Source organism: Chiloscyllium plagiosum, chromosome 4 (genome assembly GCF_004010195.1).
Source record: "Chiloscyllium plagiosum isolate BGI_BamShark_2017 chromosome 4, ASM401019v2, whole genome shotgun sequence".
In the NCBI taxonomy this organism is placed as follows: Eukaryota; Metazoa; Chordata; class Chondrichthyes; order Orectolobiformes; family Hemiscylliidae; genus Chiloscyllium; species Chiloscyllium plagiosum.
Window position 1 is genome coordinate 111,687,544 of NC_057713.1, and position 27,419 is coordinate 111,714,962.

The 27,419-nt window shown below is 41.6% G+C and overlaps 1 protein-coding gene across 2 annotated transcripts in view; it reads right to left on the reverse strand.

Annotated features, from left to right (window-relative positions):
- Positions 1–27,419, reverse strand: part of reck (reversion-inducing-cysteine-rich protein with kazal motifs) — a 185,724-nt gene that overhangs the window by 110,043 nt on the left and 48,262 nt on the right. For both annotated transcript variants that reach the window (XM_043688961.1, XM_043688962.1), the window contains 4 exons: positions 23,831–23,905; positions 23,364–23,400; positions 14,677–14,762; positions 12,366–12,410 (listed from right to left, as the gene is read on the reverse strand). In XM_043688961.1, coding sequence (XP_043544896.1) covers positions 12,366–12,410; positions 14,677–14,762; positions 23,364–23,400; positions 23,831–23,905 — 243 coding nt within the window. The remainder of the gene's footprint in view (positions 1–12,365; positions 12,411–14,676; positions 14,763–23,363; positions 23,401–23,830; positions 23,906–27,419) is intronic.

Genomic DNA, 27,419 nt, shown 5'->3' on the forward strand with positions numbered 1-27,419 from the left:
CATCCACTGTACTATCCTCACCAATCCTTCTTGTCACTTCCGAAAATATTTTAATCAAATTTGTAAGGCACAACCTTCCCTTAAAGCCATGCTGACTATCCCTGACTAGTCCATGATAAGTGACAAATTTATTCAATCTCTCTGAATTGATTCCAACAATTTGCACCTAGTCAGACTAACTGACCTATAATTGTTTGGCATTTCCTTTACACCCTTTTTAAACAATAGAACTACATTTGCATTCCTCCAGTCCTCTAGAACTTCACCTATGACTAATGAAGATCAGAAAATAATCCTCAGACAATCTGCTATTTCTTCCCTGAACTCCTTCACCTCCTAAAGAACAATCCATCCAGCCCTGGTGACTCATCCACGTGCAAGGATACCAACTCCTCCAATTGAGGAAAAAGTTATTTGAGTCCAGGGAAGTTATTTGAGTGGAACTGAGAAATAAGAAAAGGATTATTATCTAATTGGGATTGTACTATAGACACCCCCCAACAGTCATGGGGAAATTGAGAAACACATTTATAAGGAGATCTCAGTTAAAAGTAAGAATAATGGGGTGGTAATGGTAGAGGATTTAAATTTTCCAAACATAGATTGGGATTGCCATAGTGTTAAGAGTTAAGATGGGGAGGAATTTAAGTGTGTACAAGAAAATGATTCAGTTGGTGGAAGTACCTGCTAGAGAAGGTGCAAAACTTGACCTACTCTTGGGAAATAGAGCAGGACAAATGACTGAAGCGTTAGTGGGGGGACACTTTTGGGGCCAGTGACCATAATTCTATTAGTTTTAAAATAATTATGGAAAAGATTTACAAGTTAAAGTCCCAATTTGAAGGAAGGCCAATTTTGACGGTATTAGGCAAGAACTTTCAGAAGTTGATTGGGTGCGGATGTTCACAAGTAAAGGGATGGTTGGAAAATGGAAAGCCTTCAAAAGTGAGAATAACGAGAATCCAGAGATAGTATATTCCTGCTAGGGTGAAAGGTAAGGCAGGTAGGTGTAGGGAATGCAGATGACTACAGAAATTGAGGTTTTGGTTCAGAAAAAGGAGGAAGCATTTGTCAGGTATAGACAGGAGAGATTGAATGGATCCTGAGAAGATTATAAAGGCAATAGGAGTATACTTACAAGGGAAATCAGGACAGCAAAAAGGCAACATGAGATAGTTTTGGCAAATAGGGTTAAGAAGAAGCCACACACACCATAAATACATTAAGGACAAAAGAGTAACTAGGCAAAGAACAGGACCTCTCAAAGATCAGCAAGGCAGCCTGTGTGGGGAACAGCAGAGGGGAGATATTAAACGACAATTGTGCATCAATGTTTACTGTGGAGAAAGACATGGAAGATATAGAATGTGGGGAAATAGTTGCTAACATTTTGAAAAATGTCCATATGACATAGGTGGTGGTGCTGGATATCTTGAAATGCATAAAGGTGGATAAATCCCCAGATCTAGAACTCAGAGGGAAGCTAGGCAAGTGATTGCTGGGGCCCTTGTTGAGTAATTTGGATTATCAATAGTCATCGTGAGGTGCCAGAAGACTGGAGGTTGGCAAACATGGTCCCACTATTTAAGAAAGATGAAAAGGAAAATCCAGATAACTATAGACCGGTGAGCCTGACATTGGTGGTAGACAAGTTGTTGGATGGAATCCTGACAGACAGGATTTGTATGTATTTAGATAGGCAAGGACTGATTAGGGATAGTCAACATGGCTTTGCATGGGAAACCATGTCTCATGAACTTGATTGAGTATTTTGAAGAAGTAACGAAGAGGATTGATGAGGGCAAAGCAGTAGTAGTGATCAATATGGACTTCAGTAAGGCATTCAACAAGGCACCTCATGGGAGAATGGTTAGCAAGGTTAGATCTCATGGAATACAGGGAGAACGAGCCATTTGGATACAGAACTGGCTCAAAGGTAGAAGACAGTGGGTGGTGGTGACGGATTGCTTCTCAGACTGGAGGCCAGTGACCAGTGGTGTGCCACAAGGATCGGTGCTGGGTCTGCTGCTTTTCATCATTTAAATGTCTGGATGTGAACATAAGAGGTACAGTTAGTCAGTTTGCAAATGACACCAAAATTCGAGGTGTTGTGGACAGCAATCAAGGTTACCTCAGAGCACAATGGGATCTTGATCAGATGGGCCAAAGAGTAGCAAATGGAGTTTAATTTAGATAAATGCAAGGTGCTACATTTTGGAAAGGTAAATCAGGGCAGGACTTATACACTTAATGTTTAGGTCCTGGGGAGTTTTGCTGAACAAAGGGACCTTGGAGTGCAGGTTTATAGCTCCTTGAAAGTGGAGTCTCAGGCAGATAAGTTAGTGAAGGCGGTATTTAGTATGCTTTCCTTTATTGGTTAGAGTATTGAATATAGAACTTGGGAGGTCATGTTGTGGTGCACAAGACATTGGTTAGTCCAGTTTTGGAATATTGTGTGAAATTCTGGTCTCCCTCCGAGAGGAAAGATGTTGTGAAACTTGAAAGGGTTCAGAAAACATTTATAAAAATGTTTCCAGGGTTGGAGAATTTGAGCTATAGGGAGAAGCTGAATCGGCTGGGGCTATTTTCTCTGGAACATCGGAGACTGAGGTGTGATCTTATAGATTTATAAAATCATAATGGGCATGAATAGGGTAAATAGACAAGGTCCTTTCTCTGGGGTGGGGGAAATTCAGAATTAGATGTCATAGGTTTAGGGTGAGAGGGAAAAGATTTAAAAGGAGCACGTTTTTCACGGAAAGGGTGGTGCATGCATGGAATGAGCCGGCAGAGGAAGTGGTGGATGCTAATACAATTACAACATTTAGAAGACATCTGGATGGGTATATGAATAGGAAGTGTTTGAGGGAGATGGGCTAAGTGCTGGCAAATAGGACTACATTAATTTAGGATATTTGGTTGACATGGACGAGTTGGACTGAAGGGTCTGTTTCCATGCTGTACATCCTTTGCCTTCCTCTCTGATTACTGTGTCCAATACTTCACACTGCTACCCATTCCTTTGTGAATATGGAGACAAAAATATTCAATTAAAAATTTTCCAATATCCTCCATATCCACTTACAAGTTCCCTTTTTCATCTCTGATACATCCCCCTTTTTTCTTAACTATCTTTTTGCTCTTTATATGCTGGTAGAACATCTAGAGATTGTTAGTATTTTTTCATGATCTCTCCTTAATTTCTTCATTTTATTTTTTAACTTGATCCCTGTATTTTCTATACTCCTCTAGGTTATCTACACATTTGAAGTTTTTGTAGTCTTCATGGATTCAGTAGGCTATTGCTTGGCAGACTGGGTAGGAACCCATTAGCGTAAAAGATCCTGGATAATTTGTTACACTGGGTCTAAAATTGGCTCAGTGGCAGGAAGCAGAGGGTGATAGTTGAAGGATGTTTTCCATGACTGGAAGCCTAGTGTACCAAAGCTGTTGAGTCTCTTATTATTTGCAGTGTATACTAATGATCTAGACACAAAAGTAGGAGGGATGACCAATAAATTTGAAGATAATACAAAAAATGGTACCATAGTAAATAACAAGGAGGAAAACCTTAGACTTCCAGACAATATAGATGGATTGGTGAAATGAGCTGAACAGCAGCAAATGGAATTTAATCCTAATAAGTCAAAGGTGATGCATTTTTGAAAGACTAATATGGCAAGGGAGCAGATGTTGATTGGTGAGACCCTAGGATTTATAGAGGATTGGAGTGGCCTTCGTCTGCATGTCAATAGATCCTTGAAGGCAGCAGGATAGGTAAATTTGGTGGTTAAGAAGGCATATAGGATACTTGCCTTTATTAGTCAAGGCACTGAAGACAAGTACAAGGTGGTTATCATGGAGGTGTTGAAATGTTACGTAGGCCACATATGGAGTCCTGTGTGCAGTTAGGATAGATGTTATTGCACTTGAGAAGGTGCAAAGTTTCACCAAGATGTTGCCTGGGCCATTGCAATGCAGCTGTGAAGACAGACTAGATTGGCTGGAGTTGCTTTCCTCAGAGTAGGGAAAGCTGAGGGGAAGCCTAATTGACATGTACAAAGTTCTCAGGAGCATCTATAGGATGAAACAATTCCTCTCCCATTAGTAAAATGAGTCAAAACTAGGGGTACAGTTTTAAAGTAAGGAACAAGAGATTCAGAGTGAACTTGAAGAAAAAGTTTTATCCAGATAGTGCTGGATATCTGAAACACACTGTGCAGTCTCTAGAGGCAAGAACCCTCAAGACATCTTTGTATTATTTGAAAGATAACTTGAAACAGCATAGCATACAAAGCTACAGACCAAGTTTTGGAATATGGGATGAGAATTGATAGATGCTTGATGATCTGCATGGACACAGAGCCGAAGGGCATTTTTACCATGCTGTAAAGACTTTATGACTTGTGTTTTCCACCCCATCTGCCAATAATATGAAGACAGGCCTTTGTCAGCACTAGAACGAAAGATGAGCATTGAAATAACTCCACAGAGGCTGATATCCCTTCACCAAGTCATCCTTTATTTATACAGGGAGAGCACTTGACCCTGATCCAGCTTCTTCAGAGTCAGCTCTCAGCGTAAACAGAGTCTCTCAATTTCCTGTTTATATCTCTCAGTCAGAGCTCCCTGATTGGGCGAGATTAGCAGCCCCCAATCATGGAACCCATATTCGATGAGGACAACCTGACTAACCTCATTACAATCACTACATTGTTAGTCATTGTGGACACCCACTCAAAGTGACGGGGTGTGCATAGAGTTCTTTTGTCAAACATGGGTATGAGGATATCGGCTGTTTTTTTTGTAGCTCCTCCTGGAGCATTTTAGAATAAGATCAGGTTCCTGAAACTCTTGTCTCTGATATGGGTGGTGTGTGATGCACAGTAGCTTGCCTCCTGCACTCAATAGCATCTCAGAAAAAAATTATTCTCCTCCTCTGGCAGAAAAGGCTTCAAGGCGGAGAGGGAGAACCCATGTGTTCCACAACGGTCAGAAAGGTAGTTGAGGAGCCAGGCATGTTTTGTACCGGCACCATTTGCGAGTTTGCAGCTTTCATTTGGTCCAGGTGCTTGCTCAGATCCATCACACCTACCTGAACTTTACACATCACTGAACCTGACCTCCCTTCGACCATGCCGCTGACCCATGCAGGGCTCTTCCTCTGGTTCCTGCACCAAACTTCACCCACTGAAGTAAATTGCATCTCTCACTTAGCAGAGTCTTGTGACCAGCACCGGTGTTCCTGTTGCTGTTTCACCCTCCCCCCTCCTCCCAGGTCTGGAAGATCAGAATTAACCTGGTATGCAGTCTTCTCCCCATTAGCAACTCCGCTGGAGCTATCCCTGTAGTTACACGAGCAAACTCAAATAGGAACCGGAACAGTTCATATCTAGTGAAGCTGTAGGCTGTTTCTTTAAACCTGCCTTCAAAGTCTGGACTGCTGTTTCTGCCAGACCATTGGATGATGGATGGTCAGGAGCTCTTCTTATTTGATGAATACCATCCGAATTTGGGAAACACTCTAATTCCTGGCTGCTAAACAATGGCCTGTTATCTGTGACCAGGAGCTCGTGCATTGCAAAAGATGCACACAGTTTTTCTATCGTCATACCCATGTTTGACGAAAGAGCTCTACGCACATCCAGTCACTTTGAGTGGGTGTCAACAATGACAAAGAAAATCGAGCCCATTAAAGGTGTTGAGTATGGGAGTTGGGAGGTCATTTTTCAGCTGTACAGAACATTGGTTAGGCCACTGTTGGAATATTTGTGCGATTGTGGTCTCCTTCCTATCGGAAGGATGCTATGAAACTTGAAAGGATTCAGAAAAGATTTACAAGGATGTTACTAGGGTTGGAGGATTTGAACTGTAGGGAGGAGCTGAATAGGCTGGGGCTGTTTTCCATGGAGACATCAGAGGCTGAGGGGTGACCTTATAGAGGTTTATAGAATCATGAGCAACATGGTAAATCGACAAAGTCCAGAAGTAGAGGGCATTGGATTATGGTGAGAGGGGAAAGATATAAAAGGGACCTAAGAGGCAACTTTTTCACGCAGAGGATGGTACATGTATGGAATGAGCTGCCAGAGGAAATGGTGGAGGCTGCTACAATTACAGCATGTAAAAGGCATCTGAATGGATATATGTAAAGGAAGGGTTTAGAGGGATATGGGCCAAGTGCTGGCAAATTGGACAAGATTTAGGTTAGGATACCTGGTCGGCATGGACGAGTCGAACAGAAGAGCATGTTTCTGTGCTGTACATCTTTATGACTCTATGGATGGCCATTCCCATGAATATGGGGCAGTGTCTGACAGTAATTTTTGTCCTTGTTGGTACTTCGGGCACAGTCCCAACAATGCAGTTATGTCTGCATCCAACCGTGGCCACCAGCCATAACTTCTTGCCAAAATCTTCATTTTGGAACCTCTTGGATGATCCTTGTGGAGTTCAGCCAGTATCTGGCAGCAGCCTTTGCAGGGAACAATCACCTCTTGCTCCCCATAATAATAAACCGTTCTCTACTGTGATCTGGTCTCTCGGGTCCAAACAGGTTTTGATCCTGGTTGTGACAGCCCTTTGGCTTCCCCCATCACCGCCAGCTGCTTCAGTTTTGCGAGGACCGGATCTTTCTGCATCCAAAGTCTGATATAGTCAGCTGTGACTGGAAGCATGTCCAGAAAATTTAAAACCATTACTTTGGTGGTACCATCAGCAGTGTATCTGCCAGAGGCAGTTCAATGCATCAACATTTCTACTTAGCCTCCCAAACGATGTTCAACTTGTAATTATATGCACTTTAATATTAAAGCCTACCGCTAAATTCAGCCTGAAGCAATGGGCAGCGCTGCCTTGTCCACTTTAAGTAGACCTACCAGGGGCTTGTGATCTGTTGTTATTACAAATTTGCATCCATAAAGATATTGGTGGAACTTAGTGACTCCAAATATGACTGCCAAATCTTCCTTCTCTATCTGGACACATTTACGTTCTGCATTAGCTGAAGTCCTGAATAAATATCCTATTGGGAGTTCCTCTCCATTGGGCTACCTATGAGCTAATACTGCCCCGATATCATACAAGGAGGTATCGCATGTCAATTCCACATCTTGCTTGGGATCACAGTGTGCCAACACCTTAGAGAGGATGACAGCTGTTTCTTCACTTCCGAAAGCTTTGGCTGGGCTACGTGACCATTTCCAAAGCTGATCCTTTTTTAAGAGCTGATGCAAAGGTGCCAGGATGGAGACCGGCTTATGTACGAATTTTCCGTAATAGGTCACCAGCCCAAGGGAAGACCTAAGTTCTAATACAGATATGGGAGTTGGGAAACCTTCAATCACCCTCACTTTATCTTCCAGTGGGCATAACCCAGTCTTGTTGATCCTGTAGTCCAAGCAGATCACTTCTAAGGCATATGCCCACCTGGGAGAAACATCTAAGGACTATATCCAAGTTCTCCAAGTGCTCCTTATCGGGCTGCCCTGTTCTTAGCACACCATCTAGATAAATGGTGATCTGGGGTAGACCTTGTAAAATGCTCTCCATCGTCTGTCGAAACATTACACAGGCTGATGACACCCCAAATGACAGTCTCTTATATTGGCACAAATTCTTACAGGCATTATTTGTTGCATATTTCTGGGAATGCTCATCTAACTGCAATTGTAAGAATGCATGGTTCCTGTTCAACTTCGTGAAGGACAGCCCCCACTAGCTTTGCATATAAATTCTCTATGTGAGGGATTGGCTATTTATCCAGCTGTGAAAATGGTTTACCATTTGTTTAAAATCCCCACAAAGACAAACTGACTTGTGGGCTACATAATCTGTATGACCGATACTGCCCATTCCGCAAACTATACTGGTTTGAAGATTCCTTTGCTTCTCAGCCTTTTAACTTATGCCTCTATTTTTGCCCTAAGGCAAATGGTACTGAGGAGGCCTTGCAGAAATGCTTCCTGGTCAATATGCAAGGTGGCCTTGGCTCCTTTGATGGTCCTTAGACCTTCCCGAAAACTTCAGGTATTTAGTTAGGACTTGACTCATTCAGTCATTTTCTAGTCGAAAAATGTTGAACCAATATAGGTGAATTTTTCTCAACCAATTTCACCCCATCAAGCTTGGGCTGAAGTCTTTTCCTTCAATCAGTGGTAACTGAACAAGCTGCTTCTCATAACGGACTAGAACTGAAGTTGTACCATTAATCTGTAAAGGTTCCCCGGTATAGGTTATCAGTGTAGCCAAGGTCTTCCACAAACATGAGCATTGGAATCCAGAGCAAATTTTGATAAAAACTGGTTCTGTAATCTTAAAACGACAGCACCAGTATTAACCTCCATTAGAACCAGGTGACCATTTAACCAAATCTTTATTTTCATTGGTTTTGCTCAGCAATTTAACTGTTACAAACCAGATATTGGTGGACTTGCCAGGATGTACACTCTCCTGGATGATGGGTATGAGTTCTCTTACTTAATTCCGGCCTAGTGGGACTCTTTTGCTGTTTCGAGTCTGAAGCAACTACATTGGCTTGCCGGCCTGGATCCTGAAGAAAATGTTTACCATTTGGCTGAGGCTTGGCTTTGTTTTGGGATTTTGCTGTGAGCTGACCAAGAGTCCCTCTGTTCAGGATATGCCCTCAATGAGGCTACACTTGTTTTCTCTCAGGTGCTATTCTCCAACCTCAGAAGGACTGGTGAGGATGTCCACTTCCATCAGAATACCATACAACTCATTTGCTCATACCATACAGCTCCACTTACCGCATTTTCCAATGACTAAGTGAAGGACAGAGCTAAGTAATCCCACAACCAAAAGATCAGATCTAAGCTCTACAGTACTGTCATATTTAGTCATGAATGATGGTAGACAATTAAAACAATGCACTGGAGAAGGAGCAGGTTCCAGAAATCCTGAATGATGGAAGAGCCTACTCACTTGTGTAAAAGATAAGGCTGAAGCTTTCGCAGCAATCTTCAACAAGAAATGGCAAGTGGATGACCCATTTGGCTTCCTCCAAAGGTGCCCATCATAGGCACTGGTCTTCAGCCAATTTGATACACTCCTAGTTTTTAGATTAGATTACTTACAGTGTGGAAACAGGCCCTTCGGCCCAACCAGTCCACACCGACCCGCCGAAGCGCACCCACCCATACCCCTACCCCTACATTTACCCCTGCATCTAACACTACGGGCAATTTAGCATGGCCAATTCACCTAACCTGCACATTTTTGGATTGTGGGAGGAAACCGGAGCACCCGGAGGAAACCCACGCAGACACGGGGAGAATGTGCAAACTCCACACAGTCAGTCGCCTGAGGCGGGAACTGAACCCGGGTCTCTGGCGCTGTGAGGCAGCAGTGCTAACCACTGTGCCACCGTGCCGCCCACAAATCTAATCTAATCTAGTGACATCAATAAAATGGTTGCAGGCATTGGATACTGCAAAGATTATGGGCCCTGACAACATTCTGTTATTTGTCATGAAACCTTGCACTCCAGAACTTGCTGCGTCCCTAGCCAAGCTCTTTCAATACAGTTACAACATTAGCATCGACATGACAATGTGGAAAATTGCCCGGATATTTCTTGTACACAAATAATGGACAAATGCAACTCTACTCAATCATCAGTAAAGTAATGAAAGATGTCATCAACAGTGTTATCAAGCAGCACTTACGCAGCATAACCTGCTCAGTAACACCAAGCTTAGGTTCCACCATGGTAACTTAGCTCCTGACCTCATTATAGCCTTGGTTCAAATATGGACCAAGACCTGAATTCAAGAGATGAGGTCAGAGTGACAGCTCTGGTCATCAAGGAGCCTTATCAAAACTGGGATCAATGGATATCAAAGACAAACTCTCCGCTGGTTGGAATCATACCAGGCACATAGGAAGATGGTCATTGTTGCTGTAGGTCAGTCATCTCAGCTCCAGGACATCTCTACAGGAGCTCCTCAGGGTAGTGCCCTACGCCCAACCATCTTCAGTTACTTCATCAAGGTCCTTACCTCCATCATAATGTCAGAAGTGGAGATGTTCGCCAATGATTACACTATTCACAACTCCTCAGATACTGAAGCAGTGCATTCAAATGCAACAAGATCTGGGTAATCTCCAGGCCTGGGCTGACAAGTGGCAAGTAACATTTGTGCAAAACAAATGCCAGGCAATGACATCTCCAATAAGAAACAATCTAACCATCGCCCCTTGACATTCAACGGTATTACCATCACTGAACTGACTACTATCAATATCCTGTGGGTTTTCATTGGCCAGAATACAGATTGGATTTGCCATGTAAATACAGTGGCTACAAGTGCAGGACAAAGGCAAGGAATACTGCAGGGAGTAACTCACCAAAGCATGTCCACCATTTACAAGGCTCCAAACAGGAGTGTGATGGAAATTCCCCAATGTGTGGATAGGTGCAGCCCCATAACATTCAAGAAGCTTGACACCATCCAGGATGAAGCAGCTCATTTGATTGGCAAACATCCACCCACTCCATCACTGGCACTCGGTAGCAATAAGGTGTACTATCGATAAGATGCACTGCTGAAATTCACCAAATATTCTTAGACAACACCTTCCAAACCCGCAACCATGTCCACCGAGAAGGACAAGGGCAGCAGACACATGGGAACACCAATACTGGCAAATTCCCCTACAAGCTTCTCACCATCCTGACTTGGAAAAATATTGCCATTCCTTCACTGTTGCTGGGTCAAAATCCTGGAATTCCCTCCTAAAAGATTGTGTTTCAGCCTACAGCTCATGAACTGTAGCTCACCACCACCTTCAAGGGCAACCTAGGATGGGCAATTAATGTTGGCCAGTCAGCGACACCCATGTCCCAGAAACAAATAATAAAAGAAATTCCAAAAGGGACTTGATTGAATGCATGTTGAAAGGTTGTTTCCTCTTGTAGGCAAATCTAAAACTAGGAGGGTTATAGTTTAAAAGTAAAGGCGTGCCAATTTAAAACATAGCTGAGGAAGCATTTTTTCTCCAAGTATCTTCAAAATTCCCTTTCTCAAAAGGCAGTGGATGCAGAATCTTTAAATATTTTTAAAGCAGGGATAGATAGATCATTCATTACCAAGAAGATGAAAGATCATCAGGGTTATGCAGGAATATACAGTTGACTTTAAAATCAGATAAGCCATGATCTCATGGAATGGCGGAGTAGGTTTGATCAGTAAAGTGGCTGCTTGTATTTCACTTTGTTGTACATGGTAATTCATCAAATATATACTTGTATCCTCCATGAAGTGTCCTTCAAGCTTGCACGCTATATTAGACTAATTGTTTCAGAAGGGCTACAGGTCTAAATAAGAAATTCAAAAACATTTTCTGCAGTGGGCTCCATGTACCTACATTTAAAACATTTTCAGATTTGATAAATGACCAAAATCCCATTAGCCAAACATCAAGTTTAAATAACAAAATAAAAAATGTAGCCAGCATGGAACTAGGAGCGTTGGACCTCTTGAAACCAACTTCCTTTTACTTTCAAAGATGCAGATCAAAATAGGAAATGTCACTCCACTTGTTTCCTGAAAGTCTCTTAACAAATTTCCACATCAACAATCGCAAGGAGCTAAAAGATATCGGAATTCAAAGAGGAAATCATAGCTGGTTAAGAAATTGATTAAAAAGAGAGTTAGGTATTCCAGAACAATTAGGAGGAAGTGATGAACAGAGTTATAAACAATCGCTTCTTGGATTCAAACGTTTGCAGCCTACACATAAATATATTTATATTAAAAAAAAAGTGCTCAGATATGCTGAAAAGCAAATGCAGAAAGCAATGAAGACACAGGTTACAGAACAGTTTTGAAAGAATTTTGGGCTGGGCATATACATAACCAATGTATTTTGCACCAGCACAGATGTAAAATATTATAATATAAATCAAATTGAAGGGCCCAAATCAATACCTCTCAAAGTGGGTGAGATTATAGAAAAACATGGGAGTGTGGAAAAATCCAGCAAAGCTACGTACAATCCTGCTGAATGTAATGTAGAACCATATCATCAATATTTTTGTTCTCTTTCCCACCTGACCAGCAGACAAAGTAACAAGCTAGCCCATTGACAGATAGGAGACCATTCAAATCAACATGAGGCAATTGGATAGGAGTGGGTGAGATGCTGGGGATGGCAGAGGCAATCACTGCAAGGTTGGTATGGGGTGTGGAAGACAGGGAGAGAAAGAGGCTGGGGAAAGACACAGAGAGGCAACAGAATGAGTGTAATTATGGTTTCATTTTCTCTGTTTTTTTGAGCCTGCACTGCAACTATTAATTTTTTTTAAAAATTGCACAATATAATTAGTATTTTATTGTACAGACCTCAAATTCCTTTCTACAGCTCTTAAGATCATTCTTTGAAGAAGCCTAAAATAAAACAGAGCATGATAATGATAAAAATATACCGCAGAAAATGCAAACTAATATGAAAATTATGTGAACATGATTCTGCGTTCATATTGGAGCCCTGAGGTCACTTCTCACAAAAGATGCTAAATCAATACAAGTTTCTTTTTATGATATGACTGATACAAATGTTTATCCAAGGTTAAAATGCTTGACTATCTACTTAACTTCACAGATTATAAAGCATACATTAAAAATAGTAAGTCTTTGTTTTGTGCTATAGTACGAACAGTTAAGTTGTTTAAATCATAAAATGAATAACTCTCAGTTATTACCTGTAATACAATTATTAACATGGTCACAACATCCAAAACAAAATCTCACTACAATGTGTCATTAAGACAAAAGGATTTGAACATGTTCAATCATTCCCTGTCCAAAGTTATCTCTTCATTAACATTTAAATAGTTATTCTTAAATAAGTTTGAGGGGGGCCTCAAAATAGAACAGGTAGGTAAAGACGCAGGGACTCATTAACGACCATAAACTAAAGTCAAATGCATTTATCTCCAAAATGATCAAAAGGGGCAGTGTTTGCCATTGTTATTTTCAGTGCCCAGGTCAATGCTGTGGTCTGTCTGATTTCATTCCTTTCTTTCGACTTTGTAGTGGTTAGACATACATGAATGGTTTGCTGGAAATAAACAGAGGACAGTTAGAAGCTAACTACAATGCTATGTCTGGATTCAGATATAAGCCAGATCAGGTAAGGATGGCAAATTTCTTCCTTCTGCACAGTTTGTCACCCTGAGCAAGAAACCCTAGTAAATCAGCACTCTCCCTCTCTTCTTGTTCTACCTGCCAGTAGCACAGTCATTTCTAAACCCCAATCAATAAAACAGGGCATAACGAGTCCTCTCTAGTCACCTGGGCAATGGAGTCAACAAGAAGTCACGGGTTTCAACCAATAGAATGAACAAATGCATGTGTATTAACAATGAAGTGGCCATATATTTTTCACAAATTAATTGACATAGCTCGAGTGCGTACCAGAGCCACAGCATGGTGAAGAGGGTCATGGGCCACCTCAAGTCAACAAAGGTCACCTGTGTAATGAATCCCCATTCTGGGCACCTACTCGGCACCCACAAAGGGAGCCAAAATCCTGAGCTCACTTTTGTGGCATCTGAGAGGAGAAAATAAATGCAGTAGTTGCAAAAATGAGCTCAGAATTTTTCAAAACTGAAGGAACCTATTCTGGTTGGTGCAAATGGACTTTTCTCAAACCAGAAGCACCAGCTTTGTTTTGTAATGATTAATCACCAAATGGTGTGGACTAAGAGAATTGAAAAGCAAGGAGACATTTCAGTCAAAAAGTCAATAGCCTCAAACATTTTCCTTGTTTCACTCTCAACAGATGTTACTGAACCCAAGTATTTCTAGTATGTTCTAAATTTATTAAAAACACTTTGTAAAAAAAAAAAATCACACATAGGATGTTGATAAGATTGACATGTCCAGTATGTATTGCCCATCTTTAGTTTCTCTCTCAAGATGGGGTCATGACTGAATGTTTTGTTCGACACTTCTGCAGTAAACTGCCAACTATTGGTGTAGGACTGATGTCAGATATAGGAAGGTTTCCTTTTCTGAAGCACATTATTAATGGGTTTTCTATTACCTTAATAGCTTTGTGGTCACCTCTTACCGACAGAAAGTTCTTAACGCCTAGATTTATTAACATATGTTACATCTCCATAATGGAATCTGAAGCTGCTTTCTCTGGATTATTAGTCCAGGTCTTGACACTGCTGAATCCTCAAAGGTCAACTGGCCTTTGACAATGCAGGTGTGTCTGAACCATTAGTTTGTGTTGACCATGATGTAAGTCAATAGGTTCTGCCATCAATTGGCAAGAAGGTGGATTTCCACGCCAAAATGTCATGGCAGACATCAACAGCCTAAGCTACTGACTGCCTCAAGCAATTACGTCCTGATCAACAGTTATCGCTCCCTCAACGAACAAAAGCAAAAGCCAAGTAAACTGGTCATCTATCATATCTGCTGTTTTGTGGAAGCTTACTATATGCAAAATGACATTTGGCTAACTATAACCATGCTAAACGTCAAAAGTAATTCACTGGGTTGTGAAGCACTTTTGGATGTTGTGAGGACATGATAAGGCACTGTTGCAAATTGTTGGAGAGGAATGCAAACTCCTCCATAAACTGGCTGTATTTTTCTTCTTTCTTAAATTACTGTTCTATATCCAGCTGAAACAAATTACCTGCTTACATGCACGTCGACATTCTCCAGCAATGGCCAACTCACAACACCCTAAGCCAACCCAGCCTTCAGTTTTCTTTGATGCTCCTATAAATTGAATCCAGAAACATTGAGATTTGATGATTGCTCTTCAACTTTAAAAGGATCAAATAACTTAAAGAAAAAGAAAACCTACATTTGATTTTCATCAATACCAGATAAACAACTGCATTCCAAAATTCTAAATTCTACACCAGATTTCAAACTACCAGCAGTTGACATCAACATATTTTCACTGTTGAAATTAGACAAATGAATTTAAATGTGACTAGCTAAGTCAAACAAGGGAAAAAGTTTCAAACAAATGAAATAGCACTGTGGCCCTCCACAAAGTGGGTAAGTACAATTCATTTTGCGCTATTCAATATTTGTCCTGACCAATGACTCAAACGTGGTCTTCTAGCCTCCTGGTTGTGTACCTTGGATTCCAGCATCTGCAGTTTTTGTCGTCTTTGACCAATGACTCAACAAAGATATAGGTGGTGATGTGGTACAAAACCATACAAATTAGGAAGGAACCAGTGGTGCAGGTGGGCAAGAACATAGAAAATAGAACAATACAGCGCAAAACAGGCCCTTCAGCCCTCGATGTTGCGCCGACCTGTGAACTATTCTCAGCTCGTCCCCCTACACTATCCCATCATCATCCATGTGCTTATCCAAGGATTGTTTAAATCTCCCTAATGTGGCTGAGTTAACTACATTGGCAGATAGGGCATTCCACGCCCATACTACCCTCTGAGTAAAGAACCTGCCTCTGACATCTGTCTTAAATATATCACCCCTCAAATGTGTAGTTATGCCCCCTCATACAAGCTGACATCATCCTAGGAAAAAGACTTTCACTGTCTACCCTATCTAATCCTCTGATCATCTTGAATGTCTTTATCGAATCCCCTCTTAGCCTTCTTCTTTCCAATGAGAACAGACCCAAGTCTTTCAGCCTTTCCTCGTAAGATCTTCCCTCCAGACCAGGCAACATCCTGGTTAATCTCCTCAGCACCTTTTGCAATGCTTCCACATCCTTCCCGAAATATGACGACCAGAACTGTACACAACATTCCAAGTGCGGCCACACTAGAGTTCTGTATAGTTGCAGCATGATTTTGCGTCTCCAGAACTCAATCCCTCTACCAATGAAACCTAACACAGCGTATACCTTCGTAATAGCACTATTAACCTGGGTGGCAACTTTCGGGGATCTATGTACATGGACTCCAAGATCCCTCTGCACATCCACACTACCAAGAATTTTTCCATTGCCTTCCTGTTATTCTTCCCAAAGTGCATAACCTCACATTTAGCTGCATTGAACTCCCATTTGCCACCTCTCAGCCCAGTTCTGCAGTTTATCCAAGTTTATGCAACCTGTAACATTCTTCCAAACTGTCCACTACTCCACCGACTTTATTGCCGTCTGCAAATTTACTAATCCATCCACATATGTCTAAGTCATTTATAAAAATGACAAACAGCAGTGGTCCCAAAACAGATCCTTGTAGCACACCACTAGCAACCAGACTCCAGGTTGAATATTTTCCATCAACCACCACTCGCTGCCTTCTTACAGAAAGCCAGTTTCTAATCCAAGCTGCTAAATCAGAAAGCCAGTTTCTCATCCAAACTGCTAAGAGGAGAGATGCCAGGATTCTTTGATGCATCAAGAGCCACTCGGAGGGAAATGAGATCAGACTGGTGCTGGAAAAGCACATCAGGTCAGACAGCATCTGAGGAGCAGGAAAGTCGGCGTTTCGGGCAAAAGCCCTTCATCAGGAATGGAGGCAGAGAGCCTCCAGGGTGGAGAGATAAGTGGGGCAGGGGGGGTAAGAAAAGGTAGCAAAGAGTACAATAGGTGAGTAGGGGTGGGGATGGAGGTGATAGGTCAGAGGGGAGGGTGGAGTGGATAGGTGGGAAGGGAGATTGGCAGGTAGGACAGGTCATGAGGACAGTGCTGAGCTGGAAGGTTGGAAATGGGGTAAGGTGGGGGGAGGGGAAATGAGGAAACTGATGAAGTCCACATTGATGCCCTGGGGTTGAAGTGTTCCAAGGCGGAAGATGAGGTGTTCTTCCTCCAGGCGTCGGGTGGTGAGGGAACGGCAGTGGAGGAGGCCCAGGACCTGCATTTCCTCGGTAGAGTGGGAGGGGGAGTTGAAATGTTGGGCCACAGGGCGGTGGGGTTGATTGGTGCGGTGTCCCGGAGATGTTCCCTGAAGCGTTCTGTGAGGAGGCATCCAGTCTCCCCAGTGTGGAGGAGACCACATCGGGAGCAACGGTTACAAGAAATGACATTGGTGGATATGTAGGCGAAACCTTGATGGATATGGAAGGCTCCTTTGGGGCCTTGGATAGAGGTGAGGGGGGATATATGGGTGCAGGTTTTGCAATTCCTGCGGTGGCAGGTCAGGGTGCCAGGATGGGAGGGTGGGTTGTTAGGGGGCGTGGACCTGACCAGGTAGTCACAGAAGGAACGGTCTTTGCGGAAAGCAGAAGTGGAGGGGGAGGGAAATATATCTCTGGTGGTGGGGTCGATTTAGAGGTGGTGGAAATGTCGGTGGATAATGCGGTTAATGCGAAGGTTGGTAGGGTGGAAAGTGAGGACCAGGGCGTTCTGTCCTTGTTACGGTTGGAGGGGTGGGGTTTGAGGGCAGAGATGCGGGATGTGGATGAGATGCGTTGGGGGGCATCTTCAACCGTGTGGGAAGGGAAATTGTGATCTCTAAAGAAGGAGGCCATCTGATGTGTTGTGTGGTGGAACTGGAACTCAGAGGGAAATGGCATGACCATGAGGTCAACTCCAAGGGTATAGAACTGAAGAGCTCCATCTCCTTATCCCTACTGAAGAGATGTTGTCTACATCATGGAACAGGTGGCAATGGGCACTACACACCTGACATTGCTGAGAACTTTTAGGAGTGCATCAGCTTCCTGACTAAATCCTCTTCTCAGTTCACCCTCAACCTGCTAACTAGCATCATAAGCATGCTAGTGACAGTATGACCATGAACATCCCATTTGCCCCACTTACCTTCACTCACACTAACCTTCTCGAGACACCCAAGAACTACTACTTGCCATGTCACAAGCATTCCAGAAAGACCAGGAGCAGCACTGATGAAGGGATCCTCACAATTTATCTGAGACTTGTAGCCACTAACTCAAACACCGGAAATGCACATACCTTGGAGGCTAATCTAGCATTGGGATTTACATGTGGTAAATCACTGAGCACCACTACCAGCTAAAGTTCAAGGATGCAACAGCTCCAAGGAGCTGTTGCATCCTTGGAGCTGGAGAGTCGACACTTCAGGCATAAGCTCTTCATCAGGAACGATGAAGGGCTTATGACCGAAACGTCAACTCACCTGCTTTTTGGACGTTGCCTGGCCTGCTGTGCTTTTCCAGCGCCACACTTTTTGACACACAGATGTTGGGTGCATTGGTTGGCCTGCCAGTCAGCCACCTTGGAGAACATCGAAGAGTTCAGCTCCAATTTAGAAGAAGGGATTGTGCAAAGCATGCTCTATCCACAGACTCTACTGCATCCCACTGTCATGCTGCAAACCCAGAGGCATAGCCAGTGTTGCCTCCATAAATGTAACTACAAAGGTTCTGAACCAGATGAGTACACTGTCCAACCTACAGCTATCAAAACATGTGATCATGTATCCCCACCTGCTCATCTGGATATAGTTTGATTATGGAAGTAGTAACCACAAACCATCTGGCAGCTGAATGAGCTGAAAGCCTGTTACTATAGGCTTTGCCACATCCTCATTTATTTATGTTAAGTTTCATGTGGTTGCAATTTGGCTCCAGTTACTGTCTACCCGATTTAATTAAATTTCATATGCAACACATTTTGGACAGAATGCTATGCCACCTCATTCCGTTCAAACTATTTTAGTGAAAAACACACCACAAACACCATATATTTTGCACATGATCAGAGCCAAGGTGAATGACAAGTAGTGTTCCTGTTCATGGAAATGTGTGTCATCAATATCTGGCTGAGCAACCATTAAAGCATTGTAAATATATACTTCCTGAGTAATATATCCCGATCAACAAAGGCGGCTGAAAAATTCCTGAAGTGGGAGTCATTTCCTTTGTGGTCAAGAAAGGCTTGTAAACAAACAAATTTAATTTGGAATATACCTGGGAAGATCAAACTCAGCAAGTATAATCATCTAGATATTGTTTTGCTGAATCAAGTTGCTCGGTTTGTAACCTGGCCAGATTTGGAATGAGCATCTTTGAACAAATTAAATTTTGCTGATGATGATTTTATCTAATATTTAAGAGTTCAACAAAGACTAAGTAGCTAACTGCCAAAGGATCCGAACTCCCTCATGCCAGCCTCAGAACCATGATTCAACCAATGCTGGAGTTCAGGAATATTAAATGTGAATATTTTTTGAAGTCAGTTTTCTATTGACTGATTATACCACACTGAGTACTGTGAGCAGTTTTCAGCAACACAACTGCAGCCACAAATTTAACACAATGCTATCTGAACTCTAAAAGAATACATTGAGAATTATGCTACAAACCAGAGTTGTATTCCCTGAATTTAGCTATTTAAGTCATTACTTCATTTATTGTCAACTGGCAGGCAGGTGGAATGTCACAGAGATCATTGTTGCATTACTAATTACTTACAGTCAATATCAACAACTTGGATGAGGACAAAGTGTATGGCAACGAAATTGATCAAAGACACACACACGGAGGAAAATAAGTCATTAAGGGGAGGTAGGGAGTCTGCAAAGGTGTATGATACAAAACTTAGAAGAGCAAGAGAAACCTGGGAAAATATGAACTTGCCTACCTTGGCTAGAGGAATAGAAAAACAGTGTACTAGTTGAAAGAAGGGGATTGTAGAATTTGATCCAGAGGGATCCAGGTGTCCTAGTACATGAATCTCAAGGCCGCAGCTTGGCGAGACCATAACCCCAATGTATTGTGAACAGTTTTGGTCTCCTTATTTACAAAGAAACATAAGCGCACTCAAGAAATTCACAAAAGGTTCATTCAGTTCATTCCTGGGATAAAGGACTTTTATGAAGAACAAAGCTTGAAACAGTTGGGCCTATATCCATGGGAATTTAGAAGAATGAGCAATAATCTTACTGAAACCTGGAAGATCTTCACTTGATAGAGAAGATGGGGGAGTGGGGAAAGAGTGTTTCCTCTTATAATGGGAGATTAGAACAAGGGAGCGGAGTTCAAGAATAACAGATCTTCTTTTATGATAGAGACCCTGAGAATTCTTTCTTTTCAGTGCGTCATCAATGTGTTGAATTTTCAAGTAGGGAAAGATTGCAGAAAACAGAGGAGGATTTCGGGGTCCTACTGCATGCATTACGAAAAGCTGGCATTTACATTCAGTGGGTAAGAGGGAAGGCAAATGGATTATGAACTTTATTTCAAAGAGAATGGAGTGCAAAATACAGAAGTCTTGCTAAAAATGACTGAAGTCACTGATCAGACCACAGCTGGAATACTGAACAGTTTGGTCCACTTATCAAAGGAAAGATATACTGACACAGGATACAGTACAAAGGTAGTTCACTCCATTGATCCTAGATATGGAGACATTTTCTTATGAGGAGAGATTAAGTAAAATGGGCTTGAAATCACTGGAGTTTAGGAAAATGATAAGAGACCTTATTGAAACAAAGGATTCTTCAGAGGCTGAACAGAGTAGACATAGATATATACAACATAAGATGTAGGAGCAGAGGCAGATCATTCAACCCCTCAAGTTTGCTCTGTCATGAACCAAGAGCATGCTTGATCTGGTTGCAGTCTCAATTTTACTTTTCTGTCTGACACCTCAAAACGCTCAACTCCCTTGTCTACCAACTCAACTTCAAATGAATTCAATGGCCCAGTCTCCACTGCTTTCTGAGGAACACCATAGAACATAGGAGAAGCAGGCCTCTTGGCCTATTAAGTCCACTCTGTCACCTAAAGACACGATGGATGATCTGATAATCCTCAACCTACCTTCCTGTCTTTTCCCCAGAACTGTTGATTTCCCTTAATGATTAAAAATCAGTCTCTCTCAGTCCTGAATATGCTAACAACTCAGCCTTGACAGCCCGCTACCGTAAAGAATTCTATGATTTCCCTCAGAGAAGAAATTCTTCTCATCTCTATCTTACATGTGTGGCCCCTTATTCTGAGAAGATGTCCCCTAGTTTGAAACTTTCCTGCAAAGTGAAAAGCTGAAAATGTGTTGCTGGAAAAGCGCAGCAGGTCAGGCAGCATCCAAGAAGCAGGAAAATCGACGTTTCGGGCATGAGGGCTCATGCCAGAAACGTCGATTCTCCTGCCCCTTGGATGCTGCCTGACCTGCTGCGCTTTTCCAGCAACACATTTTCAGCTCTGATCTCCAGCATCTGCAGTCCTCACTTTCTCCTGCAAAGTGAAAACCCCGCTTTCTGCATCTATTCTGTCAAGTCCCCTATAAATTTTGTTTGTTTCAATAAGGTCACCTATCATTCATCTAAATTCCAATGAGTACACACCAAATGTCTCATCTCAAAATAGTGCTTCTGTACCCGTTAGCAGGCTACTGAACCTTTTCTGGACTGCCTCCGTCTTCACATAGGAGGCCTAAAACTGTTCACAGTATTCCGGCTGTGGTTTGATGAATGCGTTGAATAGTTTTAGCAAATGTAAAGGCCAATATTCCATTTGCTTTCCGATCTACTCAACTTGGATGCTAGCTTTTTGTAATTCATGCACAAGGACTCCCAAATCCCTCTGTTCTGCAGCTTTCTACAGTCTTTCTCAATTTAAATAATGTTCAGCTTCTCTTCCTCTTCCTGTCAAAATGCATAACCTCACATTTCCCACATTACATTCCGTCAGCCAAGTTTTTGTTAACTTACTTAACCTGTGTATCCGTACACACACGTGCCATCACAAATTTCCATAATGTCATCCAATTCTGCCCTTCCTAAATTCATCAGCAGCTGAAACCTTAGCCTGTGCTTCAAGTCTAACAATAATAAATTATCCCAATGTACTGCTGGATGGCTACCAACTTCCATCCTCTATAAACCTGCATCAATTGCCAATCACCCAACACTTCTGTACTTGTATATCGATTTAGGCTGCAACTTAAGCAATGCCTGAAATGTAAAATCCTCCATGTTTTCAAATCCCTCCACATCCTCATTTTTCCTGATTTTTCTAATTTTCTGTAACCTTACAATGATTTGTCACAACTGTACTTCAATTTTGGCCTCAAGAACAGTTGCATCACTGGCAGCAAATTCTATCAACTGCCAACACCTTAAGCTCAGGATTTCTTTCCCTGAACCTCTCCCTACCTTTAAAAGTACAGTAATAGACAAAGTCTTTTTCCTGGAGTCAGGGAGTCCAGAACTCAAGAGCATAGGTTTAGGGTGAGGGGAAAGATATAAAAGAGATCTAAGGGACAACTTTTTCACGCAGAGGGTGGTACGTGTATGGAAATTGGGTTGGGATATCTGGTCGGCATGGACAGATTGGAACGAAGGGTCTGTTTCCATGCTGTACATCTCTATGACTCTATGAGTTGCCATAGTCTTATCAGGCAACAGGACTGCTCTCTTATTACAGTGACACCTGGTGGTGGTTTATGCTAAGAGTCACTACACAAGCTTTGTATACAGGTATATTTATATCAAAATTACAATACTACTTAAATTTTGTTCCCTAATAATGTTTTTAGCGTTTGGTGTCAATTTTTGACAATGTTCCTGTAGAGTATATTTCAACTATGTTAAATATAGACTATTTGGTCATGCATAACTTAAGAATTGTGGAAAAAAAAAGGCACATTTCGGTGAAGTTATTAATCTTGTACTTAAAAGGATAATTTACAAGATATATCAAAGCAAAGGGAAAACAACTGTATGAGAATACAGTGCTTATTGACTGGAAAATGGACTCTAGTTAGCAGTGGTTTTGCAAATGGAGAATGTATTAGTTTATGATTACCAACAGTTAAGTGCCAAGCTTTGGTTAAATTCTTACCAAGACAGGTTGACTTCAATTGGTCAAGGCACCACATCCTAGATTCTTAAAAGGAATTGGCTAGCGAGATAGCTGGTGCACCAATTTTGATTTTCCAAAACTCCTTTGGTTTAGGGATGGTCTAATTAGATTGAAAGATAGCAAATGTAACTCCTTTAATCAAAAAGGAAGACCGAGAGGAAACCACAGGCCAGATTCAGAAAAACATAAGAAATACGAGCCGAAGATATTTGTCCTCTCATAACTGACCCAGAGAAGGCATTCTTTCACACTTCAGTTCCAAATGAATGTTCCCTCATTCTATATATATGCCCCCTAATTCGACACTGCCGACTCATGGAAGCATCTTTTCAACATCATCATAACAGTTCTGACAAAGGGCCACTGCAGTTGAAACGTTAACTCTTTTTCTCTCTCAACAGGTGTTTTCTGATCGGAGTTTCTCCAGCACTTTCTGTTTTTGTTCATAATTACTCAGGTGTTTCTTGTAAATTGTCCTGATTGCAAGATGATAAGTTTCAACAAAACACACGTTTTTTCAACAATATTGTGAAGTTGTTACATCAATAGAGATGAGTGGTTGTTGCGTGATTTTTTTTTCAAATAATCTTCACTTACCAGGCAAAGAAGAGTTAATACAAACCCAGAATTCAAGCTGAAAAACACATTTAACAATCTATGAAGTCTTTTGAAAATACATTTTAGTCACTTGTTTTATCAACTATGTCCAGCTATACATAAAAAAAGGTAACATTTGCCAGAGTCCTACCAGGCCATAAGGCTAATCTTACATTAGAGAGTGTGAGATTAACAGAGAGAGCACTCTGCATTGCGAACCAGCCATTCAGCCAATTGAGTTAAACAAATCCCCACATTATTTATATAAAAAAGATAGTAACTGAAAGATTAGCAATTTTAAAATATACTTGATAGATAGCAATACAGAATTGGCAGTGTAAAAACATTCAAAACATTAGTAACCTAACTGGAAAATGTGCCATGAATCAATACAGCATTCCCATATTGGCAATAGCATGCAAGCAAACTGGTAATTGTAAATTAAGATGAAACCACATTCCTCTTACCAGAGACTCTGGACAATAACCAGGTAATCGCTGCAGAAGGTGTTTCAGCCGAGACTCACTTTTTGTGGACGTTAGCTAACAAAAATAACATGTCCAATTAAGCACAAGCCAAATTAAGCAAACAACTTAAAAACTGAACACAGTAAGTTTTTTTAAAACACAGGTTCTCTAAGGAATTTAAGAACTTGTGCAAAGGAGTGAACTAACTTCTGAAGACAATTTTTCACAAACACTGAGCATCTTTAACTGAACCCCAAAAATGGGACATCAGCAGAGAACTTGGTAATGAAGGAAGTTTTAGTGCAGAAGACCTTTTTTCTTTCTGTGTCAACCTAATATGCTTCTGGTATCAAGAAAAAGAAGGAAAATTAAGAATTTAAATAATTATAATTAATAATTTAAAAGCAATCACCTTCTCTCAAATTGAACTGTTAACAATAGAAACAGTGATTCTCCTTTATCATTCACATGTTTAAAACACCTCAACATATCTGAATTCCCTATTTTGAGCAGGGGAGTATGCTTTTCAATGTGTTCATGTTATGCAGACATAATGTATACAACAGAATAGGCCTATTTGCCAGACTTTCATTTTCAAACATCTTCAGTATTTCAGCTCCCTCAGAAGGTGATCTTTTAAAGACGCTTTTCCAACAGTTTTCAGGATCTCCTTATGTGGCTGAGTCAAATTTTAATCTGAGTATGTTCCAAAGTGCTTTGTACGAGACGATATTAAAAGAGCCAATCGTGGTACAAAAACTTTGGTTGGAGTTTCTTATATCTCAGATTACGTAGATAAATACTTAAGGTCACTATTTAATAGAAGAGCTATCAATCCACCTAAGTCAGATTGGCTCCAAGATTTGTGTTTCTGAGGGAACATATAATGGACTCTCTCATGCATTAATTACCAGGGGCCATCACAATTAATCAGGCATTTCTGAAGCCCTCACCATTTGGATATCCGTCCAATATTGATAGACACCTTCTGATGTAATGTAATTAGGAGAGATACAGTGATCCATTGCTTTTCGTTTCTACTTATCTTCAATCTTGTGAAATATTCAAGATTGAGTCGCCAGAAAAGACCAGCTGATCATCAGGTTTGCCCAAAGGAGTCCGGATCATATTTCTGTGGATAAACTTGCCTAAGCCAGTCATCTGTAATCTCTATCAGTGTTTGACCTTTCAGCTGACAACTACAAGTTGTGTGATGCAGCAAGGAATGGAAGGTTTGAAGTTACAAAAGTAGATGCACCAATTAAGGTGCTTCATTATTTTACATACTTTGGACAGAGAGAAACTTATAGCTGGCTGCTTTATTCTGAATGTTGTGGATATCCTGATGAGTGCTGAGACATCGCTTGTTTGCATTCTGGGAGTTGACTTTGCAGTCAGTGCAGGTATGAAGGCCATCTTGGAAGAATCTGGTGTTAAGAAACAGTCAGCTCCAAACATTACAGGACTGTGGTGTTTTCATCCCTACTTCCTCCTCTAAACAAAAAAAAAAGCAAGGTTCAGAGGAAAGGAGACAGAACATCGTGACAGGAGGGGCAGCAGTGAGAGCTCCAGCGGGTAAAAGAACATGAGCCTGAACAGGTTCTCAAAACTGTTGTTGGCGAGTAGAAGGTAAATTCTGAAAAATTGTTATTTGAGCAGTGAACACCAACAGTTTCAATTTAGCATTAAAAGTATTTGACATTGTAAGAATTAATTAATGCAGGGGTAAGACATAGCAGGAGAGCTCACACTGCAGAATCAAACTCCACAGGCAGTAAGGAAATCAGTGATCATCAGAGCAGGAGAACTACGCAGGCATGGCAGGAATCTCTTACAGCTATTCCCCTACAAAACAGATACACCATTTTGGATATTGGCCTGTCAGGGGATAACAAGGTAGGCAAACAGGAAGCTGGAAGAACATAGCAAGCAAGGCAGCATCAGGAGGTGGAGAAGTCAATATTTTGGGTGTAACCCTTCTGTCAGGGGATAACAGCATAAGCCAAATTCATGGCACCATATTTAGCTCTGCTACAGCGAGAGGGAGAAATAGACATCAAAATGCTATAGTTAAAGGTGATTAAATTGTAAAGGAAATAGATAGGCATTTCTGTGGCCACAACAAAGTGCAGGATGATGTGTTGCCTCCCTGGTGCTCGGACCCTAGATGTCTCAGAACAGTTGCAGGACATTTTGGAGGGTGAGGGTGAACAGTTAGTGGTCATGGCACACATTGGTACTATTGACAAAGTCTAAAAATACAAAAGGGATGAGGTACTAATAGAGAAGAGAAAATTAGGAAGAAAGATGAAATGTAGGACCTCAAAGGTAGTTGTGTCAGGTTAACTACCAATACAACGAGCCAGTCAGAAGAGAACCAGCAGGATATTTAGGATGAACACATGGCTGAAATAATAATGTGAGGGGGGAGGGTTTCAGATTTGTAGGGCATTGGGACTAGTTTTGGGGGATCTGGGACATGTACAAATCAGAAGGGTTACACCTGGGCAGTACTGGGACTAACGTCCTTCGGGGAGTACTTGGCAGAGTGGTTGGGGAAGGAGTAAATTAGCCTGGCAAGGCAATGAGAAACAGAGGTGTGGGGCAGTAGATGCAGAAATTGAGGGAGAGGTAGAAACCAAGGCAAACATGACGAAGAGCAAGAATAAGCAAGGAAAAGCTGCTGAAAAGAGCAGGGGAGGTGGTCTGAAATGCATGTGTTGCAATACGAGAAGTATAATAGACAAGGTAGAGCTCTGGTTACTACTTGGAACCATGGTATTATTGCGATTACGGAGACTTGGCTGAAAGGGGTACAAGACTGGCAGCTGAATGTCCCAGGATTTGAATGTTGCAGGTATGATAGAAAGGGATGCAAAAGGGGTGGAGAGTTGCATTACTGGTAAAGGAGTATCTCACAGCTGACCTGAGGGAGGATAGATCAGAGGACTCATGCAGCAAGGCAATACGGGTAGAACTCAGAATAGGAAAGATGAAATCATAATGCTGAGGGTATACTACAGGCCACCCAAAAGCCAGCGGAAGATAGAGGAGAAAGTATGTAGAGATATTTTGGAAAGATGAAAAAACAGCAATGCTGTTGTGGTGGATGATTTAACTTCCCCTATATTGACTGGGACTGACTTTGTGCTCGGAGCTTGAAAGGGACAGAATTTGTAAGGACCATTCAGGAGGGTTTCTTGACAGTATGTAAACAGTCCAGAAACAAGCCCAACCAGGTATGTGAAGTTTCAGCTGGAGAACATTTCAGGAGTAGTCACTGTAATACCAGGAGTTTCAAGCTACTCATGGACAGGGATAACAGCAGTCCTCAGGGGAATGTGTTAAGTTGGGGGAAGGCAAACTACAACATTAGGCAGGAAATAGAGAATTTTGATTGGAAGTGGCTGTTTGAGGATAAATCTACATGAGGGAGTATTTCAAACGGCAGTTGGTAAGAGTTTAGGAGCAGCATGTTCCTGCAAGAATGAAGGATAGGTATGACAAGTTATGTGCACCTTGGATGAACAGGGATGTTATGAGCTTGGTCAAAAAGAAAACAAAAAGACACATACGTAAGGTTTAGGAG